The sequence below is a fragment of the Carassius gibelio genome, chromosome B18, assembly GCF_023724105.1.
Source record: "Carassius gibelio isolate Cgi1373 ecotype wild population from Czech Republic chromosome B18, carGib1.2-hapl.c, whole genome shotgun sequence".
Lineage (NCBI taxonomy): Eukaryota > Metazoa > Chordata > Actinopteri > Cypriniformes > Cyprinidae > Carassius > Carassius gibelio.
This window is the reverse complement of record NC_068413.1, coordinates 15,548,834-15,572,935: the sequence shown is the minus strand read 5'-3', so window position 1 is coordinate 15,572,935 and position 24,102 is coordinate 15,548,834. Positions and strand designations below refer to the sequence as shown.

Below are 24,102 nucleotides of genomic sequence, written 5' to 3'. Positions count from 1 at the left end.
GACACAGAACGTGTTTTGGGCGAGGTTCAATGTGAACTCGGCCACAGAGGCGTAGCCGTGTAATTAAACATTTGTGTCTTCTTACTCCTTTCAGTGGCAGATATAATTTTTGCAGTGAAGGGAATATGTTTTTAAAATGGAATGACGACATTTTCTGTCTGTCTGATGACATTCTCTGTCTGACGGGCCTACACTTGTACTATGGTCTGGTGTTTATTTACTTACTGTCCTGAACTGCGTGGGGTGGTTGTTCCAGAACTCATTTGCAGTTTGAATGACAGAAGGTGTACAGTTTCTGTGAAAACAGTTTGTGTCATTAGTGCAACGAATAACCTTTCACCTCATTTCAGTCACACGTCACACAATGATCTATGGTAGGGATTTCCAACTGGTAGGTCACAACCCAATACATTATTTAGGTACACTTTATTTTAAGGTTACCTTGTTATAGCGTAATAACACAAATAAGTATTCAGTAATATTAATTAACAGCATACATAGGGTTTGTTTTAGGGCTAGTTACCTACTCGTAATTAGCCTATATATTAAACTGTTATTACTAAAATGTGTAAAATGTTACAGCATATTTTTCTTAGTGTTTATCAGGTTTAACTATTACCTATGGTATGTGTTGGGTGGCCATTTGTTGTCCAAAGTACAATCTGGCTTCCTAAACCACCAGTCGCTCTTAAACAAATCAGTTAGTAACAAGCTTATTCGGTCTTTTAATGACTAATAGCCTAAGTTTAATTTTCCAAACACATGACAACATTCCTTTAAACTTGCCTTCAGAAACCCACTTCTTTTGTTGGATGTGGCACTTGTCTGTTCACCTTTCCTTTATATTTCCCCTTTTTTTGATAGATTTTTATTATGTGAAACCAGCTTAAGCCATATGATTACAACACCTGATTATTTCTGGCATAAGCAAACTAGCGAGGTGAGTCAAAACAGATGCACGCATCGGACAACTTCCTGATTTTCCCCCCTCCCCTCGGCTCCAGCAGAAGCCAAAGCCCCGCCCCTTCACGCTCCACACGGCCCTGTGATTGGACGAGAGAGTCTTATCGCGCTTGTGTTCCGCAACAGCTGCGATCCGCTCAGAAGCTCCTGGAGACGGACGTGAACGCTTCGCTCTGTGGATGAACTCTTTGTCTGTGTCCTGTATGAGAGAGGAGTGCGAATTCCCCGGGACGGGCTACTGGCTTCGACAGTAGCATCAGAGGAGTCGGGAAGATTTACAGGTACATTTGGAAAGGATCCGGAATATTTATATATAACCTTTAAACGACCCTAAATCCATTGGGAAAAAACGGAGCGCCGTTTCTGCATTGCGTACGGGAAAAAGCTGCAATCGGACTCTAATAAATCGGTCAACTGAACCCGATCTTTATGTAGCAGTAGATTAGGCTGTAATGTAACGTTAGCTAATGGTGTGTTTGTAAAAGAACGGGAGCCAGGCGCCGCAGTGGGCAGTGATCGCTTTAACACAGACAGTACGTGCGAACTAGAACGAGCAGCTATTGGCATGGCACGTACGCTCCCAACTCCATGTATCTAACTTAGATCAAACCATCAAAATACTCCCAAGAGATAATTTGACTTGTGTTTTACCGATTTCTATTGCGAGGAGCGTCGTAATTTAAACGGTGCTATTCGATCGCAAAGGATAAGTCAAGAGAAATATGTATTTTTTGTTTTTTATGATTTTTTTTTTTAATTATCTTGGATGGGTTGAATCACAATTGCGCTTGTGGCTGGTGTTTATACGCAGTAAAAGAAAAGTCAAAGCTATAAAGAAATCTTAATTTGGAATGCTGCTTTAAATTCTATAAATTGTATTAATCTCAATTTAGGCTATATCCTGAGCTGGTAAGTTAATTTCACATTTTTGTTCACTTTCATTTAATTATGGTTAAAGAAAGACTTGTTGAAATGTCGAAAGCTCGTAAAGCAAAGAAAATGACAGAAATGCATTGTTAAATGCATAGGAACAATGTTGTTATCGTTATAATATATATATATATATTTTTTGTGCAGTTTGCTGGGGGAGGAGGGTCTTGGGAGGAAACTTTCTGTTTCACTAATGCCACCTCCTCTCTCTTCTCGAGAAAGGAGAGGTTTTCGTTTACGCCCAGTTTGAAGTATTGATTAATCGCATAGTAATGCCCATCAAGGAGTGAACTGATAGCGCACACTGTCAAGCTTAGTCATAAATGCCTAATGCGATTTAATGGTCGTTTCAGTCTGACGTTTTGAATGGTCGTACACTCTGAGAAAGAGTCTGAGTATAGATTACGATTGGACAAAATGAGGAGAATAAACATTGTGGACAATGTGTGAATTATTCAATGAGGTTGTCGGTAATTCTAATCTCGTACGACCTGAATATCTTTTGACACCTCTTGCACACGCTGCTAACTAACGTTAATACGTTTAACAACGCATTTACTAAACGTTTACATATATAGTAAAGTGGTTGTAATAGTAGTGCTTTACAGTCATTACAGATATGTAAGTTAAGTGCCTGAGTGGCATACTACAGTAACTTCTTTCAGTGAACGTGACTTTTTTTTCGCGCCGTTAAGCCACACTGCCTTGACAAATGTGTGATGTAGCTAACCTAAGTGATCATTTGTATAAATAAATAAAACACTGCATACTTTAGAACCTCCACCCGTTTTGTTTTCACCACATCCCCTTCCCACCCCCCCTTCAGCTCACACTGTACTTAGACGTGAACATACTGAATATGCTGTTTTTTTTTTTGTGAATAGGTGTCCTGGAGACATTTCTGCACCATGCAGGAGGCAGTTGACACCACTGTTCCGGCTTTAGGTCTGCCCATGGGGACCGGAGAGTTCACCGAGCAGCAGATGGGACTCGCCGGCAAGATCCCGTTAGTGAAGCCCTACTTCAAAAAGAAACACGTACAGAGAAAACTGGATACAAAATGCTTACGTGCTTTAGAGGACCCTATTTTAAGCACGTTATTAAACTCAGACGCTCTCGTGTCAGGGGACGGAGTGTTTGTTCCACGTAACCCGGCTCGACCTCAGCGGAATATATGCACCGCCGCCGTGGAGAAGCAGGCTAGGATTAGTCAAGTGTGCCTGAAGGAGGAGGATGAGGAGGCGACGGCGGACCCTGTCGTGGCCGGGGGCGAGCTCGCCGGGGAACAGAAGGTGACGGATATTCAGCAGGTGTCAATAGACGCTAATGAGCGTCGCTTCCAGCCTCAGGAGCGCGACGAGGCGGCGCCCCCCTCCTCTGACGTTTCGGGGTTGAAGTTAAATGACATCTACGCCACTGAGACTTTGCAGGGTGCAAATTGCCTCGCCATCAAAGAGGGCGAGATCTTTCAGGATAAAAGCGAGGAGGCCTCTTTGGATCTAGTGTTTGAACTCCTGACCCAGCTCCAGTATCACACGCATCAAGGGGACACTGTATCGATCTGTGTGGATTTCCTCCAGGGCGTCTGCGTCTATGGCAGCGACTGTGCCCAGCATCACACCGTTTTACCCTACCACTGGCAGATCCACAGAGCTGATACGCAGACCTGGCAGAGCATATCGGACGACTCTCAAGAACAACTGGAAAGGCTTTATTGCAACCCCGACAACGAACATGTCAGACTTAAGTTTCTGTAAGTGCTTCTGGTTTTGCCCTCTGGGTTAATTGCCGCTTTTCTCTGAAACCTCTTGAGCAACTTCAGTCATTCATGCTTTACCCAATAAGGACAAGTACAGTGAAGCTAACTTGCAGTTCAGTGAGAAACACAAACAAATTGGTGCAAGGGAGGGACTGGTATGATTCCCTACTTAAGCAAAAACACCCTAATCTGGTTTTGCTGGTCAGCCAGACCTGCTAATAAGTGGCCAAAACCGACCAGGAAACCAGCTTAGGCTGTTGTTTTTCAGTGAGGCATATTGTAGCAGACACCTAGTTAAAGTGAAAGAGTGCAGTACGTGACAGGAAGTTGCCTTGTACAGTATGTAGGAGCGTGTGTGTTGTGGATGAGGTCTATGTGACGAAGAGATGGTTTCTTTCCCAAAAGCCTTCCACTGGCTGGCCTGACATGTGGAAGCGTACTGACAGCTGTGAGCCGTGAACTTGCTCGACCCGCCTCTGCTTAGTTCAGTCAAACGCACACACATTACACGCGCATGCTCCCACTCTCTGCGGCTCGCGCTCGAGCGGTCACACGCACACGTCGCGTAGACAGAGAAGGGCTCACACGCAGACTTGCTCACAAACACGCAAATAAATGAGCTTTAGAAACACACGTAGTTATGCACAGACTCGCTTTGATGCACGCACACATTAAGTCTCTGTTGACCCCCCCCCCCCCCCTTTTTTTATCAATCATTTGTACACACTCCAACACAAACATCCTTAGACATACCAATCACACACTTCATTGCCACAGTTTTTATCCCTGAGCTGAAATCATGGTTGCTTTGACCCAGTGGGGATTTTTATTTTATTTATCTTTTTGCCTAAACAAAAGGGCCCTTTTGTTTGTGAGAGTCTTGTTAAGGTTCCCAAGCCTGATCTTTATGCAAAAGTGGTTTGCAAAAGGAAGTGCACTTGGGTCATGACAAAGCAATAGAGACAGTGATTTTTAATGCTAACCATGACACAGCTCCTGGCTGCTTCCTTCTTGATGATAGCCATGCTGATTTGTCATGGAAATTCTCCCGCGGGATAGCCAGCTATTTAAGGGGTCTTTGTCTAAAGAGTTTAATAGACAGAATGGCCACGTAACTGTCTCTGTTGGCCCGTTTAGCCCATGTGCTCTCCAAACTGTGCCCTGTTTAATGTTAATAGCTAAAGCTGACCATTAACCTCCTGCTGACTTTGGAAGTTCAGGGGTAAAGTGAGACCCACGGAGCCTGTAAACCACACCCTTATCTGCTGACCCCCAATCTTTTTTGTTTGCGTGGAGGATTTTATGTGGGTTTTTTTTCTCTTGAAGAAGACATTGTGTAATATTACAGACCATTTCAGAGCAGAAATGAGAGGGTGTGAGTGACTGACACTGTGTATAATTGCTCCAGAATAAATTTGGATACTTTAGCCACACATAAAGTTGTTTGGCTGTCATTGCTTTAGATAATTATATAATACCAATGATAAAAAAAAGAATCCTTTTCAAGTAAAACATTTCAGAAAATTAAAAAAGGTTTTAAATGATAAACCAACTCTTTAGATTTAGATTTATGATACAATATTTAGACACTTCTGCTTGTCAAATCACTTCTTAGATCTTGCTTTGACATTTTGTTTGGTTCCCCAAATGTCCAAATGCTTTTGAATGCCAAGAAGAAACAATATCAAAACACTGTATTGGCATTTTAAATAAAAATAGTAGGCTAGACGGGCTTTTGCAGTTTAAGATAAAAAAAAAAGACAAGGGTTTTAAATGGTAAGTCGATAGATATATTGTTCAGAATTAAGATAACGGTATTTGGAGACAGGTTTCAAAGAAAGTGAAACATCCAAAAAATTGCTTCTGAGATCTCGATTTGACATATTGTTTTTAGTGCAATGCAAATCATTATTAATGTGACCAAAGTCTCCCAATGCCCCAGGGCCACTGTATTTTTGAATGCCAAGTCACAGGATCACTGGTCTGGCTGTTTACATTGGCTTGCAGTAATCCCCAGGAGCAGGAGCTTTCTTCATTCTTGTAAATATATATATCCTAAGAAATGGATGTGCAGGTGCCCCAATAGCTTTTCATTTTTGTGTCATTGTGCTGCAATGTGTGAAAACCCTGACCCTTGATCCTGAAGATTCGGTCTCCATGGGAGCTCTGAGGGTGAGATGATTGTGTTTGTCACACAATCTCGCTGTGCACCAAGGACACGGTGACCTGAAACCAAGGTGTTTGCATGTGTGTTTGCGTGCATGTGTGCCTGCGTGTGTGAGAAAGGAGATAACGCCTTAGACGGGCCATGAAATTATTCACATGGGTGAGGTCTCCTGACTTTTTACTCTTCAACGTCAGTTTGACTCATAAAATTCTTCTTCCTGCATTCTTTCTCTCTTGCACTCAAAAAAAATGGTTATAACAAACCATACCGTCTTACTAACAGCTAACACAATCCATCTTTTGGTGTTAAAATAGTACTGTCAGATTTTACTAAAGACGAGCAATGACGAATTACTGCTGAAAAGATATGGACAGATAGTTTTGCGCCTGACCTCATGAATTTGTAGGTGTTTCCTTTTCAGATGCACGCAACGTTTTTAACTAACGTTTGCACTCATTTGCACCATTATTTAGCGTAAAAAAAGCATGACTTAAACTATTTTGGCTGCAGTTATTGTTTGTCAAACCATGTTTTTTTATTTTATTTGCTTCAGCAAATAAAAGACGACTTTGAACCCTCAACTAGAAGTCACGCAATCCCAGTCTACCAAAACATCTAGCAAAACCTAATTTTTTGGTCGCCGGTTCTTTTCTACGTACTTTGGCTGCTTTATTTCTTTATTCTTTATTTGCGACTAAGCTAATTTGCGCTGTGCTTGGTATATTGCTTTGGTCGATATGTAAATGAGATGTTGTGTCTGTGTTCTTTAATTTGCGCATTTTTAGAAATTTCCCCTCCCATTGGCACTGTTTTGGAATTGTGCTCTTGCGCTAATTTGCCCTTTAGTAAAACTAACCCTATCTCTATATCGTAGTGCTCTTATAGTACTTTCTTCTAAAGGACAGTACTAATGTTAGAATACAGTGTTATTACCATGTTATATATACGTTTAACCTGTAACAGTATTTTTAACAGGTACTTTTCTTCGTTTCATTTAGTTATCAGATGTTTTTTATTTTTTTTACTTTTGTGTGAGTCAGGTCATAATGGGCTAATGTTCTCTCACTCTTTCAAATGTGCTTTCTAACATAAACAAAGCTGACGAAATTTGCAGCTAAGTATATGTATGTGTTCCTCTCTTGCTGGGAGGGATAAAGAGAAAGAGCCAAATAGTGGCTGGATTGCCTGAACAAACAGTTCAGTCCTAGTCCCACATAGCGCACGTCTCATCAGTCCGTGGTCTCCAGAACATCCTGAGACTTTTTGGAGACTTTTTCTACTTTTACAGAGAGCAAGAGGAAAATGAGAGCATTTACTTAGCCCTCAGCTCTTTTGAGCGCATCCTCCCTAAATGGAAACAAAAAACGAGAAGTCGAGAGTGTTGATTGAGGTTGATTTATTCCCTTAAATCTCTTGAAGAGGAAGAATGGAAAGCCCTTTGCACTTTATAATCAGCTGCCAGTCAGAGACTTTATTACAGCCAAGTTTCCGTGTAGATATCACCTTATTACTAAATGATAGCTCTTGTTTTTGGATCAGTGTAATGCAAGCTTGAACATCTGTACTTGATTATTTCAGTTTAGTGACTGGTACATTCTTCCATATCACAATAAAACAATAGTGTAGACAGCTACATAGATTATTTTTGGTAGCAATATATTTTGGTAGGATTTGTGCTGCTCAACTGCTCAAATGTTGGACCAATTTGTGATGGGAATCAATCATCTGTTGAATAGATTTTCTTGGCTGCTGTGTGGTGACCTAAGTCATTGCAGTGTTGGATAAAAATGCTTACTCATGAGCCAATGTGAGCTATGAATTATCAGAAAGTCACCTGGTTCCAACCTTTGCTGTTATTCATTTAAAGGGAAAGTTCACTTGAAAATGAAGATTCTGTCATTTACTCACCCATGTCAAACTTTTGTGTTTTGATTTCTGTCCCTCCACTGAAAATCAATTACACCAATTCTTATTTGCCTAAAAAAATAAGAGTTTCTAAAATAAATCCATATGAATTGAGTGGTTTAATCTTCTGAAGAGACACATTTAAATGTTTATCTACATATAAACTCTGATCAGTTTTCATACATAGAGCATATTTGGCATTTGGAAGCTTGAGTGCGCTTGCTTGACCAATGAGAACCAATGAGGTTTGTTCTTGCATCACACAAATGTTTGCACCAATGAGGTTTGTTTGGAACGCTGAAAAGACATTCTAAAAATATTTGTGTCCCTACAATGAAAGCCAATGGAGTCCCTATGGCTTTCATTGTATGGACGAAACATTCTTCAAAATATCTTTGTGTTTGTGTTCCACGGAACAAAGAAAGCCATAAAGGATAGGAATGACATGAAGGTGTGTAAATTATGACCGAATCTAAATTTTTTGTGTGAACTATCCCTTCAATAGCATCATAGTAAGAGCCTTTGTCCGCTCGAGTGTGTAAATATATAACTATATAGCATATAGCCTTAAAAGGTGTTATTGATACGACTTCTGCAGCTGCCTTGCGTGTCACATTGTGAGTGTTTTCGAAGTATCTGTTTGCTGAATGTGTCTCATTGCTAAGTTTACCACCCGCAGAGGTGACTGCCTTATCTCAGGGTTGGTAGTGTGTGATCAGATGCATACGTGAGTGTGTGTGTTTGTTTAATTCTTCTCAGACTGTGACGCTCGTGCTGGGTGTGAATAATGCTGGCATGCGGGCTGCTGAAGCTGAGCATGTAAAAGTGAGCTGTTTTCTGTGTACGGGTTTAAGTAGGTAAGAAGATCGTAGTGTACTTTGCTGCTTTGGAATGAGGGGCAGTAGAGTGTAGAAATATGAAATAGTCTCTCTCTTTCCTTTTGGATTTGGTCTGCTTTGTTTCCCCAGCCGACCGTCTGACACCGCAAACCACAGCTGGCTCAGGGGTGCCTTTTTACTGGCGTTTGGAGCATGTGTGCCAGGGGGGCATGGGGTTGGCGGGTTAAAGGCTAATCATTGGAGCGTGTCTTTTAGAAGTGGTTGTATGTGGAACATGCCAGTCTAGACGCAGACCTTGGGTTTGGGAATGCTCAGTGGCGCACAAGGTTTTTGAAAGCTGCTAATCCTTCACACTTCATGCGCTCTCTTTCTCCACTCGCTCTTTTGGCCACCCTCCTCCCCAGCTTTGACCCTTTTATCGCTGTTTCTCTTTAGTACCCCGGGAATGTGTGGGTGTTTAAAGCTGGTGAAATCAGCAGAACCATGATTTAGCTTTCAGAAAAGCAGAACTATATAGTGTTTTAGTTTGCCAGCTGGGCTCGAGTTCCCCTGATTTGCAGAAGTGCCGGATAACAAGAGAATGGCCTACACTGGACAAGTTAAAATAAGCTCACAAATCAGAATTCACTTTGGTTGCGTACACACTGCTGCTGAATTTGCTTGTCGCCCCTGTTCTCAGATTATAAATTTGAACTGTACACACAGAGTTTGTTTATTTACAGATATATAATAATTATGTAGGGGTGCACGATATATATCGTCCGACTAGTCGGTAAAGTCGGTTATTTGATCAGCGGTAAATACCATCAGGTGTGTGATTTCACATAGAGCAGCTGTTACTACACAGGGCCGTTGTTATCTGAAAAGCTGCGCAAATCCAATCGGATAATGAACCTAAACTTAACAACAACCTTGCTAACTATTAATAAGCAGCAAATTAGGAGTTTATTGAGACTAATGTAGTTAATGGTTTGTTAATGGTGAGAACTGGAGCTTAAAATCAAGTGTGACCATCACGATAATATACAGTATTCAACATTTAAATAATATTTATTTGAAAAGAGCCAACTCCAAACTTTTGGCATCCATGCGCCTTGTTTACAGCTGAGAGCAGTCGAAATGTTGCTTTGCTGATCGCTGGTTTAGATTGTGTGGAGTGACTCTGTAAGCATACAGAGGAACAGTTTAGGGGATTTCAAACTTCATTTAAATGCGGTTGTGTATATGGGTTTTAAATTGTGAAATTAAGGCTTGAAATATACTCTTAGTAAGTTCCTGAACACAAACAGTTTTGTGATCTGTTTCATGTGGTATTGCATTCTGAAGTATGTCAGAGAGCATTTTATATAAACAAATATAGCAGTTGATTATCAGTTTTCTCTGCAAAGTCAGCCATTGCCACTAAACTCCTGCATTGGCTAAACGTAGTGTTTTTCAGGCTTTAGTCGATGCTTTAACTTAATCTTTTATCACTAAACAGGCTTTTTAAAAGTGCCTTTCATTTAACAATTTACTTTTCAGGTTATTCAAGATAATTTAATGTTACTGGATAGTGTTTTTAAATACACCTTGTCCTGACTCTTTTTACATCTCACGAGTCGAGTCAAATGAGGGTGTGTGTGTGTGTGTGTGTGTGTGTGTGTGTGTGTGTGCACTGGCTGATCTCAGCGCCTGACACTGGTGAATCATCAGGCGGTTACAGGTCATGGTCACCGTGACGATGAACGCTGCTTCATGATTGGGTCAGGGGGACATCAAAGTGACGAAGCGCTTTAGCAGGACTTACAGGAAGAGCAGAACAGGTTATTCACCCGTGACTCCACCTCAGAGGTAGCGAGAGAGATAAAGAGAGGTGAAACTGGCTTATCAACCGCTCCTCTTTCCCTCTCCTTCTTTCTGTTTCCCTCAACACCCTTTATTGGCTTTAATTACACTCTCTCCATCTTTCTTATTGTCGGCCCATTCACATATTGCACTTAGGGGTGCAATGAGATATAATGCAATAATGAGATATATCTCAATATAGCTCTTTTCATTATATTATATTTTTGTATATAATATTATATATTTTAATTTATTCAGCGACAGCAGGCTAGGCTTACTTAACATAGTAAGAAATATTACAGAATTTAAATAAAGTGTATAAATACTTATAGACTGCATAGCCTTCACTGTATCAATGAAACATGAACTGATTCTTTTTCAAAATTCTTTGTAAGTGCAGTGAGTGATTAACTTTAATAATGACTTTAATAATGAGCTAAATTAGACTGCTGTCCCTTTAAGACCGACTACATGGATCCAATATACTGATGCACATCTGGTTTTCACCCAGCTGTTTATGTTTATTTAGCACATAACCGGCTGTGTTTACGTGAATAGTCCACGCAACAGGCATTTTGACATAATTGTGTGCATATTTGACCATTCAAGCACAATAAAACACCAAAGAGATCCATTGTTGCGATTGCATGCTGCGTATTGAGCACTTTTTCACTGCTTATTTTGCTTAATAACTATCGAGAGCGCCCTACTCTTTATTGTCTCATTCATGCATGTTTCCTTATCACTCAAAGGTGTATATAACTGAAGTAGAACTATGTTATGCAGATGTGTTTGAATACGCAATATAACAAAATCTCTAACGATAGAAACTTTAGTCTGCAGTAACAGTATATTTACCATCATATCATCCAGCCCTAATTGTGCTTATAAATCATTATGTCCACTCTCATACAGCTCTTTACGTTCAGAATTGCGTATGTCCGGATGTGGACTAGAAAAGCCTGTGGCTTCATAAGTAGGTTGTGCTGATGAGTGCAGAGAGAATCAGTCTTTGCACTTAATTTAATGGCCGGAAGCTTATTTTTAGCAGTGGAGAGAGGGAAAGAGGCCGAAAGGATTGAAACCGTCACGGGGTCCTATGGATGGGACGACCACGCTTTGTCTGCGAGGCACAGTAAGGGGGCACTGGGACTTCTATTGTTATCACCATGCTATTACTCGGTCCGTCAGGCGCCCTGGCGGATAATGGTCGCCATGGTTACCCGGTGCACAGGTGGCCAACTTGAGCTGGGGGTGCCATGCTTGGAAAAAGAAGCAGGCACTTGTGCGAAAATGAAAATTGTGTGTGGGTGAGCCACAGTGAAACCTAGTCTGTCAGGAAAGCCGGCGTGAATGTGTGTGTGTGCGTGCTGCAATGAAACACTGCGTGCTGGGTGTCGCATACCTTGATGCACATCCAAAAGAAAAGGGTAACGCGAGCTAAGTGCTATACAACTGTGCATGTGTTCGTGTTAAAGTGCACCGTGTTGTGAAACCCAAGCCAAGTTACGTCCCACCGTCGGCCCAGTATCATCTGAGAAATGACGTCATAAATGACATTGCGCACAAATGTAGTAGCGCGAGAGCTCTGGTCGTTCTGAGATGCTTATTTTTTTACCTCCCAGTGCAGTCACTTAAGTAAACACTCATTCTTTCTTAATCCCAGAATGCCCTGTTCTTTCCTCATTGTACCTCATTGTACAAGCAGAGAGTTCTGGACAAAGAACGAGTGTTGCACAGAGAACAAACAGAAAGAAACGGGACTGCAAGCTCTCCCACTTTTCTTTCTGTCGTTATAAAGAGCCTCTTCATTTACCCAAACCAGTTTTCTCTCATTTGTTGTGTTGTTGTGTTTTCATTCTGGGAAGTGATAGCTATCGTTCTTGGTAATGGCCTTTGTCTGCTCCTGATTTAGATGTAGAAGGGCAGGTGGAACGAAAGTGCAGTGTCCACACTGGACTTCTCGGTCACGAGCCTTGAGGAGAAATGCTGGCACTGTGGAGCGTGTCACTGCTGCTGTATTGAGCGCAGATGAATTAGCATGAGTCAGCAACACCCTGGAGCGAAACTAGCAACTAGAGTCACTCCTGCAGAAGGATATTTGGGTTGTGAAACTCATGAGTGGCTCATTTCTGCTAAGAAACTAAAGCTCAGCCCTATCTTAAGAATTGCATCTGTGGATTTCTGGCAGTTTGTTGTGCAAGGCAAAGCGTTTTTATTTGTCAGGGCGGACATTTTGTACATAGATTCCAGGGAATCTGATAATGTTGTTGTTGTCTTTTGCATTCAAGAGAGGGATTTGCATCATTGATTCAGATGTTTTGCACTTCTTGTTGGTGACAACACTTGTTGGAGTCAAAGTTGTTTGTTTCAATTTCTCCATTTTTTCCAGAGCCGTCAATTTTATTCTCCCCGTGTTTACTTGCCCCCTTGAGATAATGAATGTTTTCTTGACGTGAGATTTCACAAACAATCTACATTTTGTTCACCTGCATCTGGCTGTTTGAGTAATTCTGGATTTAGTGTCCTTTTTAGTGTTCTGAAGGACATTAATGCCTCTAAATGTTCAAGTTTGACTGCTAGATTTGGTATTATCTGGCGCCTTGGCTCCGATGACCTAAAGGAAGTGATGAAACGCCAGTGTTCTGGTCTCCAGCATGGGGAGCCGGTCTCGGTTGGTTTTTGTTGGCTGAGCCAGAAGCCGCTTGCTAGGGCAAAATGTGTATTTGTGCCCAGAACTGTCTGTAAAAGACAGGCTGTCCTGAACATGCTGCTTTAGAGTGATTCTGGGTGTGTATGATTGAAGCCCATGGTGTTCCAGTTGAGAGGACACAATGTGTGTCTTTCACTATGAAAAAAGAGAGTAGGGGCCGACCGTTTTGGTAGATGCTGAAGGTTTTGGGATGATTTCAGAGCCAGAATTTCTGTCATCATTTACTCAGCCTCAGTTGTTCCAAGTCTGACTTGCTGCCTTCGGTAAAAAATTGAAATGGAAAATTTTAATGAAGTGAATGAGGACCAAACATTAAACAAAAGAAACTATTCTTGAAATTAGTTTATGTGACTTATATATCAAGTATTCTGCAGTCAGTCGTGATTGTGTTAAAAACACTCAAATATTGAATTAATCACTGATAATCTTCCACTCGGGTGAGCTGTTAAACACTGTGACTCATTGTGTCAGTCAGTTCCAACCAGTTTTGTGAACAACTTTTAATAGTTTTAGTTAACTATAACACCGTTGTGAAATGACTGAATCGATTCACTAACAAAAAGCTGACTCAAAAGAGTGATTCATTCATTACAAATCAGAGATTTCTGTTTTCATTCTTCCGAATCTCTCTGTGTTGAAGGAATTAAAGTCATATGGGTTTGGAACAGCATGAGGTTGAGTAATTGATGACAGAGCCTTAATTTTTGCATGAAGTAACCCTTTAACTTGTTTACACAATGGGTTTAATTTTGGAAAGGACTGCTGGGATGCCCTTTTACACATTACTGTGGAGACTACATGTTGTGTGTGAATGGCTGGTTTATGGATACGTGTGTTTTGGGCTGACTCTATTCAGTAGGTCAGTTAACACAGTAATGATAAGCATCTTCCTCCCTCTCTCTCTCTCTCTCTCTCTCTCTCTCTCTCTCTCTCTCTCTCTCTCTCTCTCTCTCTCTCTCTCGCTTACATGCGCATGCGTGCATGTGAAGTCTGGGCCTGGATTTGTTTGTCATGCATTTTTTAGATCAGATTTGGTGTCTGTTGGCATGATTTCAAAGATAGAAGACACTGTGTGAGCATGAGCGAGGGAAGATGAATAACCCTCATTTGCTTATTTTATCTGTTCTTTGCCATCTTCTATGACTATGACAATGACAGTTTTGGCAGCTTATGTGCTGCACTTCATTTTCTAAGATGCCTTTTTTTTTTCTCAAATCTTTTAAAATGATGGTCATTGAGAAATATCCTGGTCATAGTCCAAAAATCGGAAGAATAAATCGAATAGATTTTTGTATGGTGACATTATTTTCATGACGAATAAGCACATTGTCATACATTCTCATTAACATTAAAATTATTTTCATCATTGTAATGGTGTTGTAATATATATATATATATATATATATATATATATATATATATACACACAACCGAAAATACCATCAGCATGCCATTCCAATTTTTAACTGTCCTCATTTAGGATGCATTTTAAATTAAGTCTATAGGATTGAGATAATCAAAGCATTTTATTGTGCTTTATTTCCTTCTTTCAATTCATCGCAACATAGATTGTTTTTGATCAGTGTTCTCATGTTTTGTCTACTATATTCATGTTTTGGAGGCTTGTTAATTCTTACAAGCGGTCTCTTGCTGTTTAATTGTATTTCGTGTGTATGTATTTGTGAGGCTGTTGAGATCTTCTCTCTGCTGTTCTCTGGACTGACAGTGTTTAGTCTACCTCGCTTCTGTCCGCCACGTTCGCTTGTGAGTGTTTCTTTCAGGCCCCAGTCCACCCATCCTGTCAGAGCTCTGTGTCCTTCTGGTGTGCTTCTGAGATTAGCTCTCAAAACTTTCTGGTGTGTTGATTTTGAGTGTGTCGGTCGGGCAGTTTCAGTCTAGTACACTCAGCAGTTGTCTGGGTTTTGACCTTTACAGGTGTGTTTGAGTAGGAGGATGATTGTTTGTAAGTTTTTTAATCTCTTCTTGGAATCCTCGGTGTCATATTTTCATGTAATTTATGTGCAGTTTCATATTTGGCCCCTTAGGAACCCAAAGGTGCATTAATACTGAATGGATGGCATTTTGTGTGTGATCACCTTTGAGCATAAGTATTTGAGTGTATGCGTTTGTAAACGTTTTATATGATTTGACCGTTAAAAAGGGGCTGTACAGGCCTCTTATTCTTCTATGGGTATAATTTTGGGTTAGGCATTATTTGAACCACTTTTGGCCAGACATTCACCTTTAACCTCAAATCCTCTTTGTGTTGAGAGTAAGTGTGATCGATGAGGCCATTATTTGCAAGGAGGAGGAGTGACCTAAAAAGCCAGGGTCTGAATGCAGGTGGCAGTCAGGGGGTCACCATTCCATCCCCCTCCGTCTGGAGGACAATCTCGCCCCTCTTTGGGTTTTTCATGACTACAAAGACCAAGGGAGTGTTTTCTAATAAGCCTAAGGAAATTATATTAGGTGTAAGACATTGTTTTTCTTCCAAGGCCTAGGACGTTTATCGATGTTGTGGCTCAAGGACAGATGATAACTGTCGGGAACTGAACCAACTGTTTTTATTCTGTGTAAGTGACGCATGCGCATGTGTTTGGGATTTTGTGTTTACATCTGTTTACTTTTGTTTCACGCACAGCGGTCGAGTGTTTACATTGGACTTCAGTACCATGCAAGTTTGTGACCTGGAGTTTGACCTCGTCAGGCGTCTGTCCACGCCTTCCAGCTCCACAGCCACACCCACAAACACAAGCCCCACCCCTAACTGCCTGACTGTGTGGAAGTACTACTGTAGAGATAACTTTGGCTGGAGGGAATATTCAGAGGTGAGACACACCAATCTTATCCATTCTTTCCCTTTCATTTATAATTCCTTTAAAACAATTGTAATTTTTCATTAGACTCGTATTTTAAATGACGAAAAATGCTGTTCTTTTAAACCTTCTATTTATCAAAAGATCCTAAGCAATTCAACGTTCTTGAAAGATTTTTTAAGATTGCGGACATAAATAGCAGGTTTTAGTTCTCAGAGTTAGTGTATGTGTGTGTGTGTGTGTGTGTGTGTGTGTGTGTGTCTTTGGTTGGCTCAAAGAATGTACTCGTGATTGCGTTGTGTATTGGGTCTCAAGTCGTACTGGCTTGCACACACCGGAGAAGACGTCCTGTTCTACTCACAAGCGCCTGAAATCAGAAGATTGCATAAGCGTTCCTTTGAAAACAAAGCTTTTTATTTCCTCTGAAAATCTCCTATGATGGATACATTCTGACCAGTGCTCCGGATGAATTGAGTGGGAGTCGGAGCACATTGAAGTGTTCTGTTGTTCTCTCTTTCTCTGTCGAATTAATTCCCTCTCTCTCTGTTTCACAGCCGGTGGTTCGGTTGATTGAGGAGGCTAGCGGCCGAGGACTAAAGGAGGTCCGTTTCATCACACTGCAGAATCAGTACATCCTGAACATTCGTGAGGGCTTCCAGCAAAATGCTGTTTTCGGTTTCCGCCGGCAGATCAAAAAACGGCCGCTGTTCAGGTCCTCCATCATGCTCACGCCTTACCTCCAGTGAGTATCCCTGTTTACCTTCAGTGCTCATCAAGTGTCCTAAAACTTTTGTTAGGTTCCACTGATTCTACACTGAATATTCCAGAACAACATAGGTTTGTTCCTCAAACGCCTTAAAAAGAGCCACATACGGCATTGTTTTCTCTGGATGCGTTCCGAAACCCCAAGATAACTCGCAAGCGGTTCACTGCTAGCCAAGGACATATCGGACTTCGCAGTATTCCCATCAGTGAGGGGTTTAAAGCGTGTATCTTATTTTAATTGCTAAGTACTGCTTGTGCCTCCAAATAACTTTTGTGAAATATAGTGTTCCTACTCGCCTTAAGCTAGAACATGGACTGCCGCCTAGGCTAGTCTATAAAAATTCTCAAAAGGAGAGAAATCTCTGTTACATCTCTTGTCAACTGAAATATGATGCGTGCTTATTTACAGGGAAAAAGAAAACAATTTAATGCAACAGAGATTAAATAGCTTATAGCTACGTGTAAATTAAGGGGAACATCAGTTTTGAATCTTTTCCTCCCCTCTTTATTTTTTTATTTATTTATGTTTTAATAGAGTCTAGCTGTAGCTGTCACCACCAATATTATTGGATTCGAATCAGGAGTGGACAGAATATTATTTTAGCCATTTGACAAATAATTTATATCACAATATGTATAAAAAAAAATTTAAGGGTTGAAGTCAGTCAATTTTAACTGATTTACTGAAGCAGACAGTTTGAACTGATTTAGGAAAATAAATGGAAGTCACTAACACTTTTGCTACTACTAATTTTTAAATTAGACTTGCTATTCATCTTTTCGCATTCATATTTGAAAGTTGCAAGACAAGTAGGGATTGTTCACTTATTGCCATCACTCTGCTCCTGTTGTCAGGTAAAGGCCACTGCAATGCAATGGGTGGCCATTTAAAGGGTCCTGCAGCGTCAGGAACACATTGTTCTGAGCACAGGGGTGGAACTCATTAGTACGATTGACAATTTGGCTGAACCACTGCCGGCTCCAGCTGAATTAATGCTCAGCACCCAGCATAAATCAGCCTTTCATTCACACACAGACATCTTAACAAACAGTCCATTAACAGTTGCTTTCCAAAAAGTGTTTGCTTATCTCTTCAAAACGATTGCCCTAGTTTCATTTCATTTGCTTTTCCTCAGCGCCTCTCAAAAATATACGGTAAAGGAATCCAGCACTAGCAGTCTAGTTGAGAAAGGAAAGCAGTGCGAGATAAAAGTTAAAAGATGACTCATAAGGTAGTCACACTGATTTGAGGTATAACCTTTACCTTCTAGAAATCCATTGCAATGTTTAGTCACAGGACTGAACCCTGACCTCCATTTAGCCCTGACCTCCAGTCTCATAAACTCACAAGAACCATAATTTCAGAAGACATTTCTGAAATTGCATGATTCCCAATACCAATTTCTGTACCGCGACAAAAAATACATTACCATTAATGTTTTTAAAATGAATCTTTTCTACATATTTTATAATTAAATCTCATGATTACATGTTGTCCTCTCTTCTTTAGGACTCTTGGTGGCCTTTCCTCAGCATTTCTCTCCTCCCTGGAAAGTTCTGGAAACCAACCTCTCTCTCCAACGTCGAGCGGTCCTTCCAAAGTGTACCCTGAGACTTGGTTACCCATGAACACCAGTCAGGACTACCTGCAGGTGCCCGTCTCCCGGGATGACCGCAGCTACCGGACCGTCTACAGCCTCTTCCACAAAACCGTTTCCGAGACCAAGTTCCGCATCCTGAAGATCCTCCGTGTCCAAAACCCCTTCCTCTGGGAGAAGTACAAAAGGTGTGGTTGGAGATTCTCAAACAATGTCTAGATCCTTTGTGCTATTCAAGTTGTTTAGACTATTTATCTGGGGCCAAAGCAGTGTTTAGTAAACACTGACATTACAAACTGGATGAAGGCAGACAATAAAAAGTTATCAGGACAGATCTGTGTTTCATAAACGTCTGTAAAGTGAGTACTTAGTCGCACACCTGAACACGAGGCTCTGAGGCTGTTATGTTTGCTTTTAAGCTGCTAGATGTCAACCATGTTAACAGTTCTTACTAAGTTTTGTTGTTCGGAAACAGATGTTTTTTTTTTTTGTGGTAGGTCCGCGAGGTGAACTTCTCAGAGTGTGAAATGTGGAACATGTACAGAGGAAGTGAATGAGAGAGGAAAGGGTGCTAGTGTTGGATGGTGTATTTTAAAAAGACATTTAATGCCCCTCGTCCGCGGACGATAGGTTACAGAAAAGGGATGAGTCAGTAAGAAAGAGTTATTGCTGCTGACTCGTAAGGTCTGTTTGTGCGTGCGTGTCTCTTTACTGCTATCTTAAGCATGCGACCGATTAGCTAATCCTTACATATATCTGTGTTTGTCTAGTAATTCAATTGCTGGAGTGATTGCTTTTTACGATCACACAGTAGACTGCATAATGTGGTGACAGTTCAGGTTTATTAATTTTTGGTAGTCTTGCATAGTCATTTTTAAACTTTTTAATGCCAAGAGCCTAGTGGTGAGCGGGATGACCAAAAATTAATATCAGTATTTTTCAAAATTATACCGGTTTCACTGTAAATAATGGTATTTAATCATATTATTCCATGCATGACCGGATGTAAACCACTTTTTCTATGGCTATGCTATGGTTTTTGCTATAGCTTTTACTTTTTTGTCTCATGCAGCGAACTACCTGCGTCTGAGTAACAAACAAACGAAAAAGAAAAAACAAAAAAGTGCATCATATTAACAGACGAACTATGCTCATATTTATAATTCCAAACAGTCAATCAGTGTTTTGTACTCATTTACTGACGAGTCGGCTGCGGTAAGGCGGTGGTTCCCTATCTGTCGGTCACTACGAGTTTTGTCAAACGACATATGGAGACCCGATATGTCGTTCGACAAACGTCTCCGTTCCCTCCATCAGGGAACAAGGTAACCGAGAACCGGTATACCGCCTAGCACTACAAGGACCCTTAAATACTATGAACCCCCTTTCTTAAAATATGAAGGCAGCTACATATTTAAATGTGTAAAGACTGACCCATTTATATCGTGTAAAATATTAAGAAAATATTAAGCATGATAATATGGACAACACGTTGTTTTTAAAAATGAAGTAATAGTTTCAATATAGCCTAGTCATTGTACTTAAGCCAAATCAAATTATTTATATTTTCTGGAAAGTATGTACTTTGTATTAAGTTCATAGCAAATCTTTTTATTCTACTGACTATTTATTAGATGAAAATTTTTTCACTTAATTATCTGTGGAACTGGTTCTTTCTGTTAAAAATAGGCGTGAATAGAAATAACAACAACAACAACAAAACCTGTTACAGCCTTTTAGTTTTTGCACCTTCGACTCGTAAAATAATTCGAATAGTTTTTGCATTGGTACTGAAATTGCTACAGAGAACTGTGAAATTTGACTGGTATTGGTGGCAATAACTACTTCAGAATAAAACGGAATATTTGCATAATGCTAGATAGGCTTTATAAATTATTTAAAAAAAAACAGTATATTACCTACTTCTGTAAAATCTGTTAAAATTGTTAATGTTTAATATATATATATATAGCTAACACCCATATACATATATTATTTATATGCTACTATGTGTCTTAAACAGAAATCCTTAATATCATTCAAAGATTCAATGCATTGAACCTCACAACATTTGGCAAATCCAGCGATTAGTTCATCCCCTTGCAAGCACTTATTGTAGTAGCCTGGGAAAGAGAGCAGAAGGAATAAAGGTTGGTGTGTTCATAGGCTTGTGCAGGTGAAGATCTTTTGTGCAGTAGTTCTGAGTGTTTCCAGGGTGTTGGCCAACGAGCGAGAGAGAGAGAATGTCACTGGGTAAGCATGAAAGAGGATTTGTTTTCATCAGTAAAAGAAAGAACAAAACAGACTGATGGCAGAGTAGCTTGTTGTAAAAGAGCTTAAAGGAGATGAAAGGAGAAGCTGAAACAACACGAGTAATGACTTTACTGACGCATATGGAGTCACTGCTCTTCGGCAATGTGCGCGTGAGCGTGTCAGTCGATGATTGTGACAACTGGGCCTTGCCAATGGAAGTAGGGTCACTTGAGGTCATTTAGGGCCAGGCTATGTCACACTGAGTACTCCACTGATCAGAGAGTTTCTCTCAGCCAGGCTGACCTTGCATCCCCTCTGCCCACAACAATAGAGGCACAGATTCGAGGCTAATGGGGCCCTGTTGATGACTGGGTTCACTCAGGTCCCTGGCACTCATCTGTTCACTCACCCTTTCTGTACCCTCTCACTTCTCTGTTTCCATTTGACAGGATGAGCGCTCTAGAGTTGGCTTGTTGTCTTGTTTTTGTACAAAGACAGCTGGTGTGCTCTGACACAATAAAGTTTGTTTTATTTTAGTCCTCAAAGTTTGCATACAGTAATAGTTGGCATCAGGGTTCAAAATTAACTTTTCACAATAGTGGCTGAATTGAGAAGATTTATTAGATGTGAGGTTGTAAAGACAAATACCAGTGCAAAAGTATTAATTTCAATAGTTTTTAGTGTATAATTTGTAATTTATTTAGACATTTATTTCTAATTTAAATATTGGGAATCTATTCATTATTGGCCATAACGTGAAGATAACTATCAGCTTATCAGAATCAACTAGAATTGTAATAGTGCATCATTAGCCCCTGTAAATCACATTAAGGTATACTAGACAAACATAGGATGCTATATTTTATTCTTTAGAGGTTGTGACAGATGTTTTCTTTAGTTGATGGTTTGTATGTTTTACATTTTTATTTTAATTGCATAAAATTATTGTTCTTATGATGCAATGAAAACCATGCATTCTGTTGCAGTTCCTAACAAAGTTACTGGCCAGCTGGTTTGAATCCTGGTTGTCTCACACAGTCTTAGGGCCAGATTTACTAAATGGGGCAAATTAGTGTTAGAGTGCAATTCTATAAAAGCACCGATCGGAGGGAAACATTTTACAGGTGATTTAATACCAATGCGCACGTTAAGGAATAAAGACCCAGCCAGATCATTTCCATAATGACCAGCGCATTCTACCAAGAGTAGTAGAAATTACCACCTGATTTAAGACTTCCTTATTTTGGCCATTAAATATTGGCGCAAACACAAGTAATTTCACAAGTGCAAATGATATTAAATCGCGTTACATGATTCATTTTATTACTCTTCTCCCATAAATTTAGTGTCTGAAAGTGAAACTCCTACAAATGCATATATTCAATAAGGTCGGGCACAAAAATGTCCATGCCTTTTCAGTGCTAATCCTTCACCTTGCGTCTTTAGTAAATATTGTCTTCTTTCAGCTTTTTACGATGTTAATTGAATTCTATGTTTATCCTTCTCGTTACAGGAAGAAAGAATACATGTCACGGCACATGTCAGAGATGGACTGCATGCTAAACGAACGCCACCTGTTCCACGGCACGTCCCAGGATGTGGTGGAGGGCATCTGTAAGCACAACTTCGACCCGCGTGTGTGCGGCAAGCATGCCACCATGTTCGGCCAAGGCAGCTACTTTGCACGCAAGGCTGTCTATTCTCACAACTTCTCCAAGCGCTCGCCCCGCGGTGTGCACTACATGTTTCTGGCCAAAGTCTTGACGGGCAAGTTCACAGTGGGCAACTCTTCCATGCGCCGACCTCCTCCCCTGAATCCAAGAGATGCCTGCAGCGACTTATTTGACTCCTGCGTGGACAACTGGATGGACCCACAGATCTTTGTCATCTTCAGCGATGATCAGAGTTATCCTTACTTCATCATTCAGTATGAAGAGGTGGGCAATACAGTGGCTATTTGAAGATCACCGCACATCTGGATTCCTGCACAAGAGACCTGTGCGCACATTCGGCCAGTTTGAAAAAAAGACTGGATTTGTTGTGTGCCAGCAATCTGAAAGGGACTCATGGACCATATGGGATATGTTCGGATACGGTTCCCACCCTCAATCATGTGTGAGGGTTTCCGTGTGACCTTTCAGTGCGCGTCTTCTCATGCCCCTGTGAATACAAATGGGGATTGTGTGTACGTGTGTGTGGCGTCCCTCCTCTGTGCTGGACAGTTTAGTTTGTGAATCATGTGTGTGGATGAGTGTGCCTGCTGTGGCTTCCATGACCATGGATTGGAGCCCACATCAGCAAGAGGCACGTCAACGGCTTGCCACTCAGACTCGAGGCTGTTGCTGCAGCTTCAGATTCTTATTATTGTTTCCCAAAAATTCACTGTTTCCATTGCTGCCATTCGCGTTCCATACTTGCTATTTGTTCGAAGTTGTAAATATGTTCTCCTTGTTTATAATTGAACTGTGTGCCTTTTGTTCATAAATAAATTGTTTATTTATGTTAGTCAATGTAACAAGTAAATAAAAACAATTCAAAGAGAATGTGGCTGATGTTAAGTTGGTGTTTGCTTATATAGCCGGCCTTGCATTGTGTTAAGGCAAAGTGTAGTCATGCAACAGTTACTGTTCATCTTTGACCCCATTTGCCTCTGACCTTTTTAATCATACCCTGTGGTTATCTAACAATTCACACGACATTGTTACATGGGTGGTGCCAACGTGAAAATGAAAACATGATGACAGGAACAGAGGCTGATCCTCTGAGTATCTAGATACATCTAGTTGATGATACAACAAAGAAGGCATCCCATGACATTCAGAGAGTGAAAAGGAATGCTAAAATTTGAAGGCAGGGATTCACTTGTTACTGAATGGTTCGCTCTTATCAACCAACCCTGGAGTTAGATGTGATAAATCTTTAAGCATGTTCTCAAAATGAAAAATCTATCTCTTGCTCTCTTAACCCACACAATTCCCTCTCTTGCCCTTTCTCTCCAGAGTACTCTGGGTGCCTAAGCTCCATGCTTAATGAATCCCAGAGTAACAGAAAGAGAAAGGAGGCAGCAAGGGAACACCCTCTGCACCCTGGAGCCAGCCAGATTAGGAAACAGGTCCCTCGAAGTCTCTTCCAATATGCCTGATAACACAGTACCCAACCCCTCAATCTTTCCCTTTGTGTCTCAGCCTGAACTTTAGACATCTTTGACCTTATGTTGTGATAAGTAATTTTCAGTACTAATGTGGGACAGGCCCTGACAGATATCCTGAACTTTACCCAAATATAAAGCGTTGCTGAATTGCTTCACAAACAGCTCTGGAACCTGTGCAAAAGCCAGTTTCTGTTCGTCTGCCCTTGTGGAATTATTACAGCTCCTGTCGCTTTGCATCCCGGGGGCTGGAACAACCGAGGTGGCAGGGAAAGACAAAGGACAGTCAGCGGGGAGAAAACAAGTAGGGTCTCCCCTTGAGGCAAGTTACTGATTGTAACCTGCTGGGATGTGACCCTAAAAATGAGAAACTTACCCTCCCTCTTTACCCACTATCAGTTCTCTTTCTGCATGCTTCCCCC

General features: G+C 40.8%; 1 protein-coding gene across 1 annotated transcript; it reads left to right on the top strand.

Moving 5' to 3' along the window:
- The first annotated feature begins 1,089 nt into the window (after positions 1–1,089).
- LOC127977302 (protein mono-ADP-ribosyltransferase TIPARP) lies at positions 1,090–23,075 on the top strand. Its single transcript, XM_052582134.1, has 6 exons — positions 1,090–1,244; positions 2,778–3,646; positions 15,742–15,928; positions 16,471–16,658; positions 18,192–18,467; positions 22,046–23,075. The coding sequence occupies exons 2-6, from the start codon at positions 2,802–2,804 to the stop codon at positions 22,491–22,493; spliced, it is 1,944 nt and encodes a 647-aa protein (XP_052438094.1). The 5' UTR covers positions 1,090–1,244; positions 2,778–2,801; the 3' UTR covers positions 22,494–23,075.
- The last annotated feature ends 1,027 nt before the right edge of the window (positions 23,076–24,102 follow it).

Excerpts from the sequence above, each read along its gene's own strand:
- LOC127977302 (XM_052582134.1), top strand. The coding sequence starts at position 2,802 with ATGCAGGAGGCAGTTGACACCACTGTTCCGGCTTTAGGTCTGCCCATG. Across the intron at positions 3,647-15,741 it reads CATGTCAGACTTAAGTTTCT|CGGTCGAGTGTTTACATTGG; the intron begins GTAAGTGCTTCT and ends TTTCACGCACAG. Across the intron at positions 18,468-22,045 it reads CTCTGGGAGAAGTACAAAAG|GAAGAAAGAATACATGTCAC; the intron begins GTGTGGTTGGAG and ends TTCTCGTTACAG.